Source organism: Carcharhinus amblyrhynchos, chromosome 6, assembly GCF_965287045.1.
Source record: "Carcharhinus amblyrhynchos chromosome 6, sCarAmb.v2.hapA, whole genome shotgun sequence".
Classification (NCBI taxonomy): Eukaryota; Metazoa; Chordata; class Chondrichthyes; order Carcharhiniformes; family Carcharhinidae; genus Carcharhinus; species Carcharhinus amblyrhynchos.
In genome coordinates this window covers 112,139,595-112,156,642 of record NC_137329.1, presented here as the reverse complement: position 1 = coordinate 112,156,642, position 17,048 = coordinate 112,139,595, and the positions used below count along the sequence as shown (strand labels likewise).

At 43.0% G+C, this 17,048-nt stretch overlaps 1 protein-coding gene across 1 annotated transcript in view; it reads right to left on the bottom strand.

Moving 5' to 3' along the window:
• The window catches only part of ptprr (protein tyrosine phosphatase receptor type R), a 203,565-nt gene extending 188,383 nt beyond the window's left edge, over positions 1-15,182 (bottom strand). Inside the window, exon 1 of the mRNA XM_080191203.1 lies at positions 14,855-15,182. Within this exon, the coding sequence (XP_080047329.1) occupies positions 14,855-14,912 (58 nt within the window). The 5' untranslated portion in view covers positions 14,913-15,182. The remainder of the gene's footprint in view (positions 1-14,854) is intronic.
• Between the last annotated feature and the right edge of the window lie 1,866 nt (positions 15,183-17,048).

The following is a 17,048-nucleotide window of genomic DNA, read 5'->3' as shown; positions in this document are numbered from 1 at the left end:
ACTAATTTCCAGGCTTTGCATTGGCTCCACACAGGGTGGATTCAGAAAGAACGTTCTCAATGGTGTGGGAATCCAGCACTAGGGGTCATAGTTAGAGGATAAGGGGTAAATTTGTTAGGACTGAAGTGAGGAGAAATTTCTTCACCCAGAGAGTGGATTTCACTACCACAGAAAGTGGTCGAAGCCAAAACGTTGTGTGATTTCCAGAAAAGTTAGATATAGCTCTTGGGGCTAACAGGATCAAGGGATATGGGGGGAAGGTGGGATTGGGATACTGAATTTGATGATCAGTCATGATCAAAATGAATGGTGGAGCAGGTTCAAAGGGCCAAATGGCCTCCTCTAGCTTCTTGTTTCTATTTTTCTATGTTTCCAAATCAAATTTATGCTACTGAGTGGTTCGCTGTTACAGGTGTTTGAAGAACAAGCAGGTAGATTTATTTGAGGTCACTTCAGGATTATTTTTTCCTTAACTCGTTTCTTTGTATTTTCATTCTATTGGCACTGAAGTTCTCAAAAGCCTAGTGTGGTGCTGCACTAAAGAAGGAATGCCAGAGTGATCACCATAGGTAATTGCACCAGCCACTCACAGACTGGCACAACCAATAATTGTACCATTCCAATCCTGCACCCATCCACTTCCAGACATATTTCAACACAGACACATGGAGGGTGGTATCATAGAATGGTACAGAACTCAACCATCTTTCTAAATACCTCACCTAAACTGATGCCCACTTTGGAGTATCAAAGAATGTAAGGGTTGAGTAGTGGGTTGCTCCATGATTTGCATGCAACCTGATGCCTACGCCTTAAGCTTCCTTCCCCTTAATCCTTGCCCAACATTCCACCATCTGTTCCTGTAATTGTGGCAAAGGGTTTTGGTTGAAATGCCTGTCATGTCTTTCCAAAGACACTCAGGATTTCTGTCAGCCCAGTCTGCAAGTTACGTTAGGAGGCATGGTGATACCGTAGTTAGCACTGCTGCCTCACAGCACCAGAGACCTGGGTTCAATTCCCGCCTTGGGTCACTGCCTCTTCAGAGTTTGCACGTTCTCCCCATGTCTGCATGGGTTTCCTGCAATTTCATCCCACAGTCCAGAGAGGTGCAGGTTAGGTGAATTGGCCATGCCGAATTGCCCCTTGGTGCCCCAAGATGTGTAGGTTAGGGGGATTAGCAAGGTAGTATGTGAGGTTATGAGAAAGGGCCTGGGTAAGATCCTCTGTCGAAGAGTTGGAGCAGACTTAATGGTCCGAATGGCCTCCTTCTGCACTGTAGGGATGCTATGATTTCCAAAGCTACTTCTGTGTGGCTCCCAACCTTAATTGATGGAACCCACTTTGATGACAATGAAATGGCTTATTTCAATTTTCTAAACCTCTTATGAACATTGCACTTGTGAGAAAGTATCATTCAATAAACAAGTGCTTTTATATAAATTTTACACATTTCAGAGCAATCTAGCCATGATATGAATTCTATGTGTGTACCAGGTTTTCATAGAATCACAGAATCCTCGCAGTCCAGAAGGAGGCCATTCGGCCCATCTAGTCTGCACTGACCACAATCCCACCCAGGCCCCACTCCACAACTCCACACATTTACTTTGCTAACCCCCTGACATTAAGGTCAATTTAGTATGGCCAATCAACCTAACCTGCACGTCTTTGGACTGTGGGAGGAAACCGGAGCACCCATAGGAAACCCAGGGAGAACGTGCAAATTCCACACAGACAGTGACCTGAGGCTGGAATTGAACCCAAGTCCCTGTCGAGGTGAGGCAGCAGTGCTAACCACTGTGCCACCATGCTGTCCCTGTTTTATTTCCAGTTCTGTTTTCTCTGGTGCTAAGCTTGGGGGCAGGGAGGGCATTTAATTAGACGGAATGGTAGTGTGCTGGAAACCCACTCCCCAGCTAGACAAGCTCCTTCACACCTCGGCAAGATTCCATCCCACACTTCTAGCCCTGACTTCCAGTTCCATTTACAGGTTTGTTTACTTTTCTCTGAGTCAACACCCAAGCTTAACTAATGAAGCACAGTGAACATCAATAGTAAACAGACTCACATAATCAAATGCAATTTGCCAGAATTTAGTTGTGGGTGAGAAGGCCTAGGGTAGACCTTCTCACCCCTACACCAATCGAAGCCCTTAACCAGACATTTAATGACCAATAAGGGCTTCATTCTACTCCTGCTGGTATTAACCCAGTCACAGACGGGCTAGTCATCATGTGGTGCGTTTGATAGTTATAGCCATCAGCCATCTTATCCATTTGGGGGTGGGATAGAGGGCTCGGTTTAATCAAAGGCACATGGTACCTAATTGAGGGACTTAGCATCAGGAACAGGTCAGAGATGGGAGTGGTGATAGTTGCTGAGAGCCACGCCCTTGGCCTTATTGCTGATGCATTCCTATCCTTGTGACCGCCACCACAAAACCTCATCTCCATCATACTATTTACTGGGCATTCCTGAAATGAGGTAGTACACATCTCTCTTCAGCTCTCCCGCCGCTAGACAAGCTCCCTCACACCTCAACAAGATTCCACCCCACACTTCTAGCCCTGACTTCCAGCTCCATAGACAGGCTTGTTTACTTTTCTCAACACCCAAGCTTAACCAATCAAGCACAGTGAACATCAATGGTAAACAGGCTCACATAATCAAACACAGAATAATTAAACAATACAAAGGCCTTTAAAATATTATTGAAATGTGCCCCATTTTTCATTATTTATTTATTCATCATTATTTATCTGGTATTTGGGTAACAGCATTGTGACTGTTAAGATAACTATGCTTTTGACTACATTTTAAAAGATGATCCTTGTTGTAATTAAAGTTGCAAGTCTCTGGCTTTTGGTAACATTTCTTTTTAATTGTCCCGATCCTTTTCACTTCCACTTATAAAGGGGTTTCCACACCCACTGCATCACTTTTTTTAATTTGACCATTTTTACTGAATCGATTTAAAAAGATAAATACAGCTTATATGTATAATGAATGAATATAATGTAAAAAGCAAAACTGTATTGAGTTAACAGCAATTAACCATCTCCATAGCAACTACTGAAAATTAACTGCCCTTTCAGCTACGCGGAATTGCCGAGGCATTAGGTGAAAAATGTGTGGAAGGAGAAATCATGCGAACATTTTTCCTAACTCTATCCAAATCTAAAACAGGATCTCTTTTTTTCAGTGCACAGATGGACTGACCCATGAAATATGAGTGCTTCCATCATGCGACCATTACGGCATGATTAGCAGCACTTCTTAACTATTTCGACATTGTCTTACTCAATAGATGAAAATCAATTCCAATATGTTGACTCAAAACTGGTTAGAGGATAATAAATGCGGGAGTGGGCAATTCAGCCCTTCAAGCATGTTCTGCCATTCAACGAGGTTGTGGCCGAGTCCATATGCCGATCCCATTCATCTTTCTTTTCTGGCCTACAAGTTGATTGCTGATTTAAAATTATTAATTGAGCTGGCATCTACTGCTTTTTGAGGGAGAGAGTTCCAAATTCTGACCGTTTCTACCAAAGAGAAAGCTTAAGAGGGAGCAGTGCAAGAGCAGGGAGGAGAAGAAAGAGTGAGTCTGGGAGAGAGCAACATGAGACTATCTGGAAGGTAGTGCTGTGAGACTGTCTGTGAGGTGGGTGTGAGACTGTCTGTGAGGGGGAGTGAGAGACCATCTGGGGGGGAAGTGTGAGATTGTCTGGGCTGGGGGGTGAGCGATGAGACTGTTTGGGAGCGGGGTGTGAGACTGTCTGGAAGAGGGCAGTGTGGGGCTGTCTGGGAAAGGATGTGAGACTGTCTGGGAAGGGATGTGGGACTATCTGGGATGGGGGTCTGAGACTGTCTGGAAGGGGTGTGTGGGACTGTGCAACAGGGCAGTGTGAGACTGTCTAGAAGGGGGCAGTGTGACACTGTCTACGATGGGGTATGAGACTGTTTGGGAGGGGGTGTGAGACCGTCTGGAAGGGAGGGGGAGTGTGAGACTCAGAACTGACCAATTGCATTATGAAGAAAATAAACTGATGGCACAGGGAAGCTGATAAGTGATTGTTATGTATTTTGTTCTTTTGTCGCTCTAAAGATATTCACTAGGAAATTAAAAATATGAAATCAGGGTTAGTGCAACTGTACATAAATTAACAAGTATATAAACAGAGTTGATCTAGAGGTATTCAGTGAAATTAATGACTTAAACAAAATATTAACTGGGAACAGAGTGTTTTTTTACATCATGGATAGGCATCTAAGAGCTGCTGTGTATAATTCCTGCACCATGTGGGAACTTCAGGACATACTGCATATCTTAGTTTTTAGTAAGTGTCTCTAGCTGTTCCAGTTTAAGCTCAGGATTTGAGAGCTTGAGGGGTAGCTGGAGTCACAGCGAAGCATCCGAGACGATTAAAGTTTCCTGTACCATACTTCCCAGGAAGTGGTCACTCCAGGGCAAGTGGGAGCTGGAGATAGTAGATGGGTGGTAAAGGTAAGGGAGCTAAGAACAGGGCTCCAGGGAAACCAAAAGAGACAGGGAATATGATGAAACAATAAAGGAGAGTGTATGATGCATGTCAGGTGAATTCTTCAAATGGGAACCAGGCCAAATGCAATAAGCTGAGAACAGAGAAAAAGAGAAAAATAAGACTGGCAAAGAGAGAGTATGAGTAGTCAACATAAAAAGGAACCAAAAACTCTTCTATCAGCATCTAAATAATAAGCTGTGATTCCTATAAATGGCAAGACGATGATATATGCTTAGAGGTGCAAGGCTAAGAACTTAATGAGTACTTAGCATTAGTGTTTACCATCGAAGAGGAAGCTGACAAATTATCAGTACACACAGAAATAATGGAGGCAATGGATAGTGTGAAGATTAAAAGGGGGTAGGTGTAGCACATTGGCATGTTGGTTAGCACTGCTGCTTCACGGCACCAGGGTCCCAGGTTTGATTCCTGGCTCGGGTCACTGTTTGTGTGGAGTTTGCACATTCTCCCCGTGTCTACATGCCTCCAGGTGCTCCGGTTTCTTCCCACAGTCCAAAAAATGTGCTGGTCAGATGCATAGGCCATGCTAAATTCTCCCTCAGTGTACCCAAATGGGCACGAGAGTGTGGCAACTGGAGGATTTTCGCAGTAACTTCATTGCAGTGTTAATGGAAGCCTACTTGTGACATTAAGAAATTTTAAAAAATTAAAAACTGGAAAGGCTGCCTATGTTTAGAGTAGATAAATCAACTGGTCCAGATGGCTTACACCCCAGTTTGATGCACTCATTGCACATTTTTTCAAACCGTGCCATTACTTCTATATTGCCTTTCCCTATCCCTTTTGCCAAAATGCATCACTTCACACTTCTCTGTACTAAATTCTACCTGCCATTGTCTTCCCATTCTGTTCATTAACCCATGTCCTATTGCAGTCAATTTGTATCACCCTCACTGTTGTCATTCCTCCAAGGTTGCTAAAGAAAGTGGGAGAAGTGCCAGAGGAAGTCCTTGCCTTAATCTGTCAGTCTTCCCTAAATTTGGAAGTCCAGAATGTTGGAGAGTGACAAATGTGACACCCTTATTCAAGAAATATTATGAAGCTGGTCTAACATCAGTGGTTGGTATGGTTTTAGAATTTATATTAAATTTGAAGGGGGGGAGTGAGGTGAATCAACAGGCACTTGGGAAGGTTTGCATTAATTAGGGAGAGCCAACATAGATTTGTAAAAACAGATCATGCTTGGCTAATCTGATCAGAATTTTTGATGACGAAGCAGAGGAGGTTTATTAAGGGAATGTGATTGATGTTCTCTATACGGTTTTTAAGAAAGTCATTGACAAAATACCACACAAAAGGCTGGTTAACAAAATTGAGGCTTCTGGAACAGGAGGGTTATTTCCAATTAGATTAAAAATTGGCTTAAGGACAGGAAGCAGCCGCAGATGATTATTTTTCAGACTGGAGAGTGGTAGATGCTGATGTTCCCCAAGGGTCGGTGCTAAGACCATTGTTATTCTTAATAAATAAAAATGACTTGGATCTTGGAATACGGAGTAGAATTTCAAAACTTGCCAATGTAGCAAGCTTGGAGGAATGACAACAGTGAGGGTGATACAAATTGACTACAATGGGACATGGATAGATGAGCAGGATGGGAAGACAATGGCAGGTGCAATTTAATACAGAGAAGTGTGAGGCGGTGCATTTTGGCAAAAGGGACAGGGAGAGACGGTGTAGACTTAATGGCACAATTCTAAAAAGTGTGCAGGGATAGAGGGACCCTGGTATGCATCGATCTTTGAAGGTGGCAGGACATATCGAGAGTGTGATTAGCAAAGCATGTGGATCTTGGGCTTCATTAGCAGAGACATTGAGTACAAAAGCAGAGGAGTTAGGCTAAGCCTTTGAGAGGGTGTAGACGAGATCTACCAGAAAGGTTCCAAGAATGGAGGTGTGGGGCAGGGGAAGAGTGCAGGGCGTGGTGGGTGTGGTGTTAGTTACAAGGGTAAGTTGGAGAGGTTAAGGTTAGTCTCCTTGGAACAAAAGAGGTTGAGGGGAGATTTAATCAGTTGTACAAAGTCTTGACAAGATTAGATAAGGTAAACAAGGAAAAACTTCTCATTAGCTGATTTACGAGGGCCAGGGGTCACAGATTTAAAATTTTGGACAGAAGCTGCAGAAGGATTGTGAGAAAGAACTTATAGATCCAGAAAGTAATAATGAGCTGGACCTCACAATGGTAACCTTTAAGGGATAGCAGCATGACGTCACTAAAATGGAAGTGTGTTGTGACATCCATCGTGGTTTCATGTTTGCCAAGGAACAGAACACAGCTCTGCTGCTGAAGCCTTCAAGCTATCGATTAATGTATAGCTGTTCTCATGTACCTAGTCCTTATGAGTGACTGCTCATCATGGCAACATGACACTTGTTGCCAACGAGGGTGGTAGAAGCAGAAACAATTGATGACTTCAAAGGGAAATTGGATGGCTACTTGAAGGAGATAAATGTTTAAGAGATCTCTGGATAGGTTTATGGACGAAAAGGGATTGGTATAGGCTAGTGGGTCATTGTTTTTGTAACTGGTCGGCGCAACATCGTGGGCCGAAGGGCCTGTTCTGCGCTGTAATGTTCTATGTTCTATGTTCTATGTTCTATGTGAGGGATCAAATCGTGGAAAGGGACTGACTGGAGTGTTCCGCAGGAGCTGGCATGGATTCAATGGGCTGAATGGTCTCCCTCTGTGCCATAAAATGACTCCAAGAATTTTATGTGAAGAAGTGATTCTTTCCTGAATAACCTAGATCAAATTTTAAGGCTTTTTATTTTTTATCATTTAAAGGATTCAATCCAAGGATTAAGCTGTTGATCAACCTGCTGTACTTAAAGCTGTTGTTGGTTACATATGATAACTATTTGACACAAAAATTATATAGTTACCAGGTGCAACCCATATCCCCATGGGGAGAGAAAGGCAGGAGCATTTCACTCTTCAAAAATATCAAATGATAACAAAAACAAAGTAGAATTGGATGGATGCCAGCCACACATAGTGCTCTTCTTCCCATGTACCGGTTAAGAGGTCTATTGGGAATGTATGTATCCTGATTAACATCCAGTGAACATTTATTTTGTCATCTTGACACAGTAATTGATTCTGGTGCTCTCAGTTTTAAACTCAAAAGGCCAGATAATTGGCCTTGAGTTCAAATCAACATGTACTAGGCTGGGCGCTTGTCACACACAAAGGTGTAGGCCCAAGGCCTGCTGGGAATTGAACCTAGGGTATCATTTGTTTTTTTAAAAATTAATTTACAGGATGTAGGCGTCGCTGGCTAGGCCAGTGTTTATTGCCCATCTCTAGTTTGCCTTTCAGAAGGTGGTGGTGAGCTGCCTTCTTGAACCTTTGCAATGCCTGAGGTGTAGGTATACCCACAGTGATGTCAGGGACGTAATTCCAGGATTTTGACCCAACAACAACGAAGGAATGGTGACAGATTTCCAAGTCAAGATGGTGAGAGGTTTAGAGGGGAATCTCCAGGTGGTGATTATCCCAGGTATCTGCTGTCTTCAAAATGACTTGGAAGGTGCTGCCTTAGGAAACTTGGTGAGTTCCTGCAGTGCATCTTGAAGCTGGTGCAAAGGAGAAAATGTTGGAAAATCTCAGCAGGTTAAAGCCCTGCTTTGACAAAGGGTCGTCGGGACTTGAAACGTCAGCACCTTTCTCTCCTTACAGACGCTGCCAGACCAACTGAGATTTTCCAGCATTTTCTCTTTTGGTTTCAGATTCCAGCATCCGCAGTAACTTGCTTTTATTGAAGCTGGAAAACACTGCTGTCACTGTGTGTTGGAGGGATTGAATGTTTGTGGAAAGGGTAGCAATCTGGCACACTGCTTTGTCCTGGATGGTGTTGAGCTTCTCGAATGTTGTTGGAACTGCACTCTCCAGTGGAGAATATTCCATTGCACTCTGGACTTGAACCTTGTAGGTGGGACAGATACCAATCGGGCATTGCCATGTAGCTCACCGCTTGGAGCCCAGAAAAATTGAGCTACAGTTAAGTCTTGGCAGTGAGGCTAGGTTGTGGGTGAGTGCAGAGGGGAGGATGTGGAGTAAATGGGCAGGGGGATAACAGGGGCAGAGGGAGAGGGGTCAAGTGCAGGACAGTGGCAACCCACAGAATTTTCTGAGAAGCCAGAAAAGCATTAATCAAGCATCCAAGGATTTGATATGGACCTAAATAAAATGTTTGTTAACACTGTGACTGCTAAAAGATTGCAAATAGCTGAAGGCAAATTTCATGAATTCTGGTACACTAATTCAGTCAGACCATTCAAACATCTTAGCTCCCAGTGCTCAATAATGAAAGAACCATTCTGCTTTAATTGCAGATTTCTGGTACAAGAGTGGGGCGGGGAGGCTAAATGTGGCTTTGTTCATCTTTGTCTCTTGCCCATTGTATTGTTTTTTGCCTTTTGATTTTTTAAAATTTATTTTAAATTTAACTATTCCCCTGACTAGATTTCAGAATCAAGGCAAGGTAAAAGTTACATACTATATATGAACACAGTTGAAAACAATCAAGTTATTGACATAACAATCTCCATTGCAACTACAGAAAACTAATTATTCTTTTTGCCATGTAAAGTTATCCAGTCTTGCTTCAAATTGGAAGCCTGGTTTGTATGAATCTGTTATTGTTCATTCACTGATTCAGAGCTCAGGCATTAAGCACTGTTAGATCTCCTTTATATGAATATATTATCAGATTCACCTATTTTGTAAGTCACAACAATTCACCGTGCCATATGTTTGTGGTGGCTATTTCATAAGATCCAAAATGTGTGAAGGATAAATTCTATAAAAGGGAGAAATAGCATCAACCCATTTTGACATAACCAAGCCAATCTTTCAAATAAATAAAACTAGAAAATGCTGGAAACATTCTTCAACTTGTGCAGCATTTCTGAAGAATCATAGAATCCCTACAGTGTACAAAAAGGCCATTCGCCCATCAAGTGAACACCTACTCTCCAACAGAATATCTTACCCAGGCGCCTTCCCCACCCTATCACTGTGACCCCACACATTTACCATGGCTAATCCCCCTAATCGATACATTTTTGGACACTAAGGGACAATTTACCATGGCCAATCCACTTAATGTGCAAATCTTTGGGCTGCGGGAGGAAACCGGAACACCTGGAGGAACCCCACATAGTCACGGGAAGAATGTGTAAACTCCACACAGACAGTGACCCAAGGCCAGAATCGAACCCAGGTCCCTGGTGTTGTGAGGAAGCAGTGCTAACCACTGTGCCAACATGCCAAGAGAGAAAAAATGTTAAGATCTCATTGAATGGTGGAGCAGACTCAGTGGACTGAATGGCCTACTTCTGCTCCTACATCTTAAGGTCTAAAGTTCTTGACCACAAAGAGTGGTCAACCTGAAACAATTTTAATTCTGTGCAAGTGGCTGGGTTTGATTGGGCTGTGCATGCACACTGAATCAGGGACTGGGATATTCAAACTTTTGGTTTCTCTATTTATCTACACCCTTCAGTACTTTTCCATTAGCATACGCTCTATTACTGGTTTTCCTTTCTCCCAGATACATACTTATCCTCTTTAGATTACACCTGTCCACTCATTCCACTAACTGTTCTGTCTCTTCCTGAAGTCTTTTTCTCTCTTCAACATTTGTCTAATTTCCTTCTTTAGTGACATCAAAAAAAGCTTCAGGACAATATAGAGAGAAAATCTAACCATCTCCCCTTGTTTATCAATTACTTTACCTTCGGTGAATCACCCACTATCAACATTTGCCAGAAGAGGAACCTTATCAACATTATAAATAATATAGCTACAGTATCAGATCAGAAGTTACAAATTCTGTGGTGAGTAATTTATCTCCTGACTCTCAAAGCCTGTCCACCTCCCATAAAGCACAAGTCAGGAGTGTGATGGAATATTCTCCACTTACCTGGATGGGTGCAGCTCCAACAACACTCAAGAAGCCGAACACCATCCAGAACAAAGCAGCCCGCTTGACTGGAACCCAATTCACCACCTTCAACATACACAGTAGCAGCAATGTGTATCATCTACAAGATGCACTGCAGCAACACACCAAGGCTCCTTCGCCAACACCTTCCAAACCTATAACCTCCACCACCTAGAAGGACAGGAGCATCAGATGCATGGACACGCCATCATCATTGATTTCCCTCCAAGTCTTTCCTTGATGGAATACTCTCCTAGCCAGCAATGCCCACATTCCACGAAAGAATAATTTTTAAAAAATCCCTTCACCCAAATTAAAAAAGATTTACGCTCTGGTTTCTCTTGATCCAATAAATATTTTATATCTACAACAAGAACAAAAACAGACTCAGCACCGGCATCTATCTTGGCTCTGTAGTATACTATAATATGTCACAGAGTGATTTATTGCACTACATTTCAACATGACAATTAGTTTGCATTGCCTCAGCAGTGACACAGAAATGATAAAAAAAAACATGCTTCAGAGCAACTAGTTAACTAATAGAATTAAAATATTCATTTAAATACTGCTTGGAAGGAAACAATAGTTATTATTAGAGGAATCACGTTCTATGTCCTATACTTAAATAGTAAATATTTAAAGTTAAAGTTTATTTATTAGTCACAAGTAAGGCGTACGTTAACACTGCAATGAAGTTTTTGTGAAACTCCCCTAGTTGCCACACTATGGAACCTGTTTGGATCAATGCACCTAACCAATATGACTTTCAGACTGTGGGAGGAAACCGGAGCACCTGGAGGAAACCCACGCAGACACGGGGGGAACGTGCAAACTCGACACAGACAGTGAGCCAAGCCAGGAATCAAACCCGGGTCCCTGGCGCTGTGAGGCATAATGCTAACCACTGTGCCTCCGTAAATACTTGTTTGAATATGAAAAAGACACATTTGCTTATAAATACTCAATATCCCAGATGACTAACATGTCAAAGAAATATGATCAAACTGCTGGAATTCAGACCTGCAAGTCTATGATATATTACATACTCTAATCTTTTAATTTAAGGCTTTGAATTTGTATTTTGTGATATAATTTAATTAAATCTGGATTTATAGCAAGCAATATTCTATGGGTAGAGCAAAGATAAATCACAAACTACAATGCTGTGATTGCAATGCATATGCTCCAGAAACTAAACTTTTAATTCTGAAGATTGATTTGCCTTTAAATCCCATCTTGGAGGTAAAACAACATCCTGAAATCTTGAGAAGATATTTGATGAAGTTCTATTTTGAGCCGCCATCTCCAGGTGGGTCTTCATGATGACAGCTGCTCGCTGTGGAAAAGCTGTGAGGGGGCAGTTCACAATTTGTAAAATGTATTAACGGGGCTTCTAAACTTAAAATAAAATCATTGTAAAGAACGTGGGTTAAATTATATTAACCCCCCATTACACACAAGTGGCGTAAACAAAATCCTCATTGAAATGTAGTGCATTATTTATTCTACTTCAAGGCTTTAGTAATCCACTCAGTCATGGCTCCCAACTGATTAAATATTCCTCAGTCACAGAAAGACTTTGATGTTCCAATGTTCCTCACTGAGCACCTGCCATCTATCTCCAAATTTCTACAGGTTGCATGGCTTAATGGGAGAATTGATTCAACTGGTAGCATTTTTGTCTGTGATTGAGCAGGTTTTTGGCTTACGATCACCTTCACTACTGATACATAATGTAGGCTTATGCAGAGAATTGAGAGACATCTGCATTGTCAGAGGCAAAGCTCTTTGAAAGAAATATTTAAAAATAAAGCCCCATACCTAAGGCTACTGGTTCAGGTGGACATCATAAATCACAGGGCTTTAATCCAGGAAGAACATGAAGTTTCTCCAGTGTTGTGGTCAAGGTTACTGTTAACACTCACCCAACACCTAAAACCCAACTGATAGTCATCCATCACACTGTAACTATGCTGCATTGGACTCCTTAACATTAATGACTGCTGTAAGAAATGGTCTGAAATTGTCTAACATGCTATTTAAATGCAAAAGGTTTGAATAATCACATTCCAGTCAGCTATTCCTGAATTGTATCTTTTAAATAGACAGAAAAAGGCTTTTGAAAAAAAGATATCCAATCTCAATTTTATCTCCTTTATATTATTACATTTAGCTAGCAAAAAAAAAATTGGGGACAGCAAGGCAGCATTTAACTGAATGTGGCATTAAGGAATTCCAGCAAAATTGAAATCATTGGGAATTGTTGGGGGGGGGGAAGGAAATGCTCAACTGATTGGAGTGATATCTGGCACAAAGGAAGGTGCTCATGATTGTTGGAGTCCAACATCTCAACCCAGGACATCACTATAGGAGTTCCTCAGGGTTGTATTCTATACACAGCCATCTTCAACTGCTCAGAAGTGAGGGTGTTCATTGATGATTGCACAGTGCTCAGTACTATCTCCTCAGGTACTGAAACACTCAGAGTCTATGTGTGGCAAGACTTAGACAACATTCAGGCTTGGGCTGATAAGCAGCAAGTAACATTCATGCCACACAAGTGACAGGGAATAACCATCTTCGACAAGAGGGAATATAATCATCTCCCCTCGATATTCAATGGCATTACTATCACTGAATCTGCAGCATCAACATACCGGGGATTACCATTGACTGGAACCTGAAATGGACCTGCTGTGTAAATATTTGTGGCTACAAGAACATGTCAACAGCTGTTTTTTTTTTATTCACCATGGGATCTGTGCTCGATGGTTGGGTCAGCATTTATTCTCCATCTTTAATTGTCCTTGAATTGAGTGGCTTGCAAGTCCATTTCTGAGGCCATTTAAGAGTCAACCACATTGCTGTGGATCTGGAGTCACTTGTAGGCCAGACCAGGCAAGGATGACAGATTTCCTTCCCTGAAGGACATTAGTGAACCAACTGGGATTTTACAACAATTGAGAATGGTTTCAGGTCATCACTAGGCTCTAATTCCAGATTTTTATTGAATTAAATTTCACCATCTATCATGGGGGTAATTTGCAGTGTGATTCATCTCCTGACTCCCCAAATCTTTTCCACCATTAACAAAGTACAAGAGGATGACTGAGCATTCTCCACTTCCTGGATGGGTGCAGCTCCAATAACACTCAAGAAATTTGACATCATCCAAGACTGCCTGATTGGCACCCCATCCACCATCTTCAGCATTCACTCCCTCCACTACCAATGCATAGTGTTGGCAGCGTGTACCATCTACAAGATGTACAATAGCAACTGACCGAGACCCCTTCGACAGCACCATCCAAACCCATGACCTCGACCACCTAGAAGGACAAGGGCAGCAGATGTACAAGAACACCACCACCTGCAAGTTCCCCTCCAAACCATACACCATCTGACTTAGAAATATGTCACCGTTCCTTCACTGTGGGGGGGGGTCAAAAATCCTGGAATTTTCTCCCTTACTACACTATGGGTGTACCTACACTTCTGCGGTTTAAGGTGGCAGCTCACCACTATCTTCCCGAGGGTAAATAGAAATGGCCAACAAATGCTGACCTACATCCCATAAAACGCTAAGAACTCTAGGATCTAACCCTGCAATGTACTCTGATTTTCTCAGACTCGACCCAATTCGTGAAATCAAAGCCAAATTATGCTGCTCCCGGACAGTACATTGCTTCCAGTATGTGCAGAGCCCAAAGTGTTCCAATGCAGTGTGGGTGTTCAGACACAGTACAGTGACCTGAATCTTTTATATGTATGTTTGGCCACAGTGCGCTGACCCTGGTGCTGAAACGGGCCCGAATATTCGTGAAGGGCTTCACCCCTGCTAAACCCGACCCTCGCTCTCCCTTCCCACCCCCTCCAATTTCAGAGGTTAGGATTGATATCAAACCACGGAGACAGCAGCGAAGGTGCAGAAGCAGTGCGAGAGAGAGAGAGAGACAGCTCAACCCTGTGAAGGGAGGATTTATGTATCTCTCCCGCCTGGCTGTGCAGTCAATCTGGTGCTGGGGCTGGGGGGGGGGGGGGGGGGGCGGTGGAGGAACGATAAGGGAAGCATTTTAAACCTCACTTTACAATCACAGACTTCCCACCCAGAGGAAAACGCTGGCTGCATTTTAACCATGTTAATTCCATTTGATGCACACATGTGTATACGTCTAAACAAATATTTGGGGGAAAATTACAATTTTTCCCGCACCATTGCCTCTTCTCCCTGGTGGTAGAGATAAAACGCTGCTCTGAGTACTAGTACCTGCTTCTAAAGCAAGCCTGGCCAGGTTGGGTTTAAGATTCAGGTGATAAAGGGTGGTGGGTGGGTGGACTTACCTGCAGTCTGGAGCCGGAGCAGTCCGCATACGACCAGGACGCAGAAGCTGCCCCACATGCTGTCTGTTCACCTTCCACCATCCAACGCCAGATACCATCAGTGCGAGTCTTCCCAAAGCAGAACCCCCTCCCCTCCTCTCCGCAAACCTCCTTCAAAAGGAGGGGGTCTCGCCCCAGTGGGTGGGGGAGGCGCAGTCAGGTTTGGCAGCAAGGTCCCTGTGCCCAGGGGGGTTAAGATTCTGCCTCGGTCACATCGCTGGGGTCGCACGTTACAGCCCCAAATGAGGCAGAGCAGGGAGATGCAATGATTGATATGGAAGCTGTCCTGTCCTCTGCTCCTCAGGCGAGCTCTGCCACTCCACCGAAGCAGTGTTTCGAGAGGGGAGGGAAGCTAAAGTGAGCACTCGGGTCTGGGCGAATGGCAAACGGGTTTGGAAGGAAAACGTTGGCAGCTGTAACGCAACTCCTAGCAACCAGACATCACGTGTGTTTAACATTGAACTTTGGGTCTGGTGTATGAATCAAATGGAATATGCGTGTATTTTTTCAGGTTCAAATGCTGATACTGAAATCGCAGGCGCTCCTTTTCAGAGCAAGGTAGCTGTCAGCTTCAAGCACAGTCAGAAGGCTTCAGAATTCCTTCCTCAGGATTTTCTAGGGATCTCTAAATGACTGTGAAACTGACATCTTTCATTCACACGATTAGAACAACATTTTGCACATTGGGCCAAAATATTATTTCGATTTGATTTGATTTATTATTGTCACATCAATTGGGATACAGTGAAAACTATTGTTTCTTGCATGCTCTACAGACAAAGCATACCATTCATAGAGAACATGGGGGAAAGGAAAGGCAAGGGTGCAAAATGTCATGTAGCTAGTTTGGAGAGAACGATCAGCTTAACATAAGGTAGGTCCATTCAAAAGTCTGATGGCAGCTGGGAAGAAGGTCAGTTGATACGTGACCTCAGACTTTTGTATCTTTTTTCTGATGAAGAAGATAGAAGAGAGAATGTCTGGGGTGTGTTGGGTCCTTGATTATGCTGGCTGCTTTTCCAAGGCAGCGGGAAGTGTAGACAGAGTCAACGGATTGGATGCTGGTTTGAGTGATGGACTGGACTATGTTCACAACCCTTTGTAGTTTCTTGCGATCTTGGTCAGAGCAGAAGTCATACCACACTGTGATACATCCAGAAGGGATGCTTTCTAATATTAGCCTTTTCCAGTGAGATAACATCAAAAATATTTAATAGGCCCTGTACTAAACGGGTCTTCACTTCTGCAGTTAAAATGGGAGATCAGGGTTCCTGTCTTCAAGTGAGTTGAAAGTTATTAGGGCGACACAGTGGCACAGTGATTAGCGCTGCTACCTCACAGTGCCAGGGACGCATGTTCAATTCTGACCTTGGGTCACTGTGTGGAGTTTGCACATTCTCCTGTGTATGCATGGGTTTCCTCCGGGTGCTCTGGTTTCCTCCCACAGTCCAAAGATGTGCTGGTTAGGTTGATTGGCCATGCTAAATTGAGCCTAGTGTCAGGAGGATTAGCAGGGTAAATATGGGGGCTTATGGAAATAGGGTGTGGGTGGGATTGTGGTTGGTGCAGACTCGATGGGCTGAATGGCCCCCTTCTACAGTGTAGAGATTCTATGTTTATTTATTTATGTATCTGTTGGTGTTCTTTGGCATATGTTGATAATATGTTCTTAAGGGTGATCACTCTACGTAACCAACAAGAGTTGGAGTAAACCATTCTGCCCTCAAGCCTGCTGCACCATCGAATAAAATCATTATTAAACTTCCATGTTAGCTGCACTCCCCCTCCCCACCCCCACAACCAGCTGTTCCTATGTATCTGGATCCTCTTAATATCTAAAAATAGTAGGTCTCTAACTTCAATATATTCAATGATATCCACAGCTCTCAACCCACAGTGGGTTAAGAATTCCAAAAGTTCACAATCTTTTGAGTGAAGAAATTTCTCCTCATCTCAGTCCTAAATCCAAGCAGTGCAAGCATCCTTCCAAGATTTAACCTGACAAGCCACTTAACTACACTGTCAAGCCCTTTTTAGAAGATTGATAGATGTTGGTGAAGTCTGATAAGGGATGTTGGTATTATAGTACAATCACTGGATTAGTAGTTCAGAGGCCAAGGCTAATGGTTGGGAACATGGGTTCAAATCTCACCGT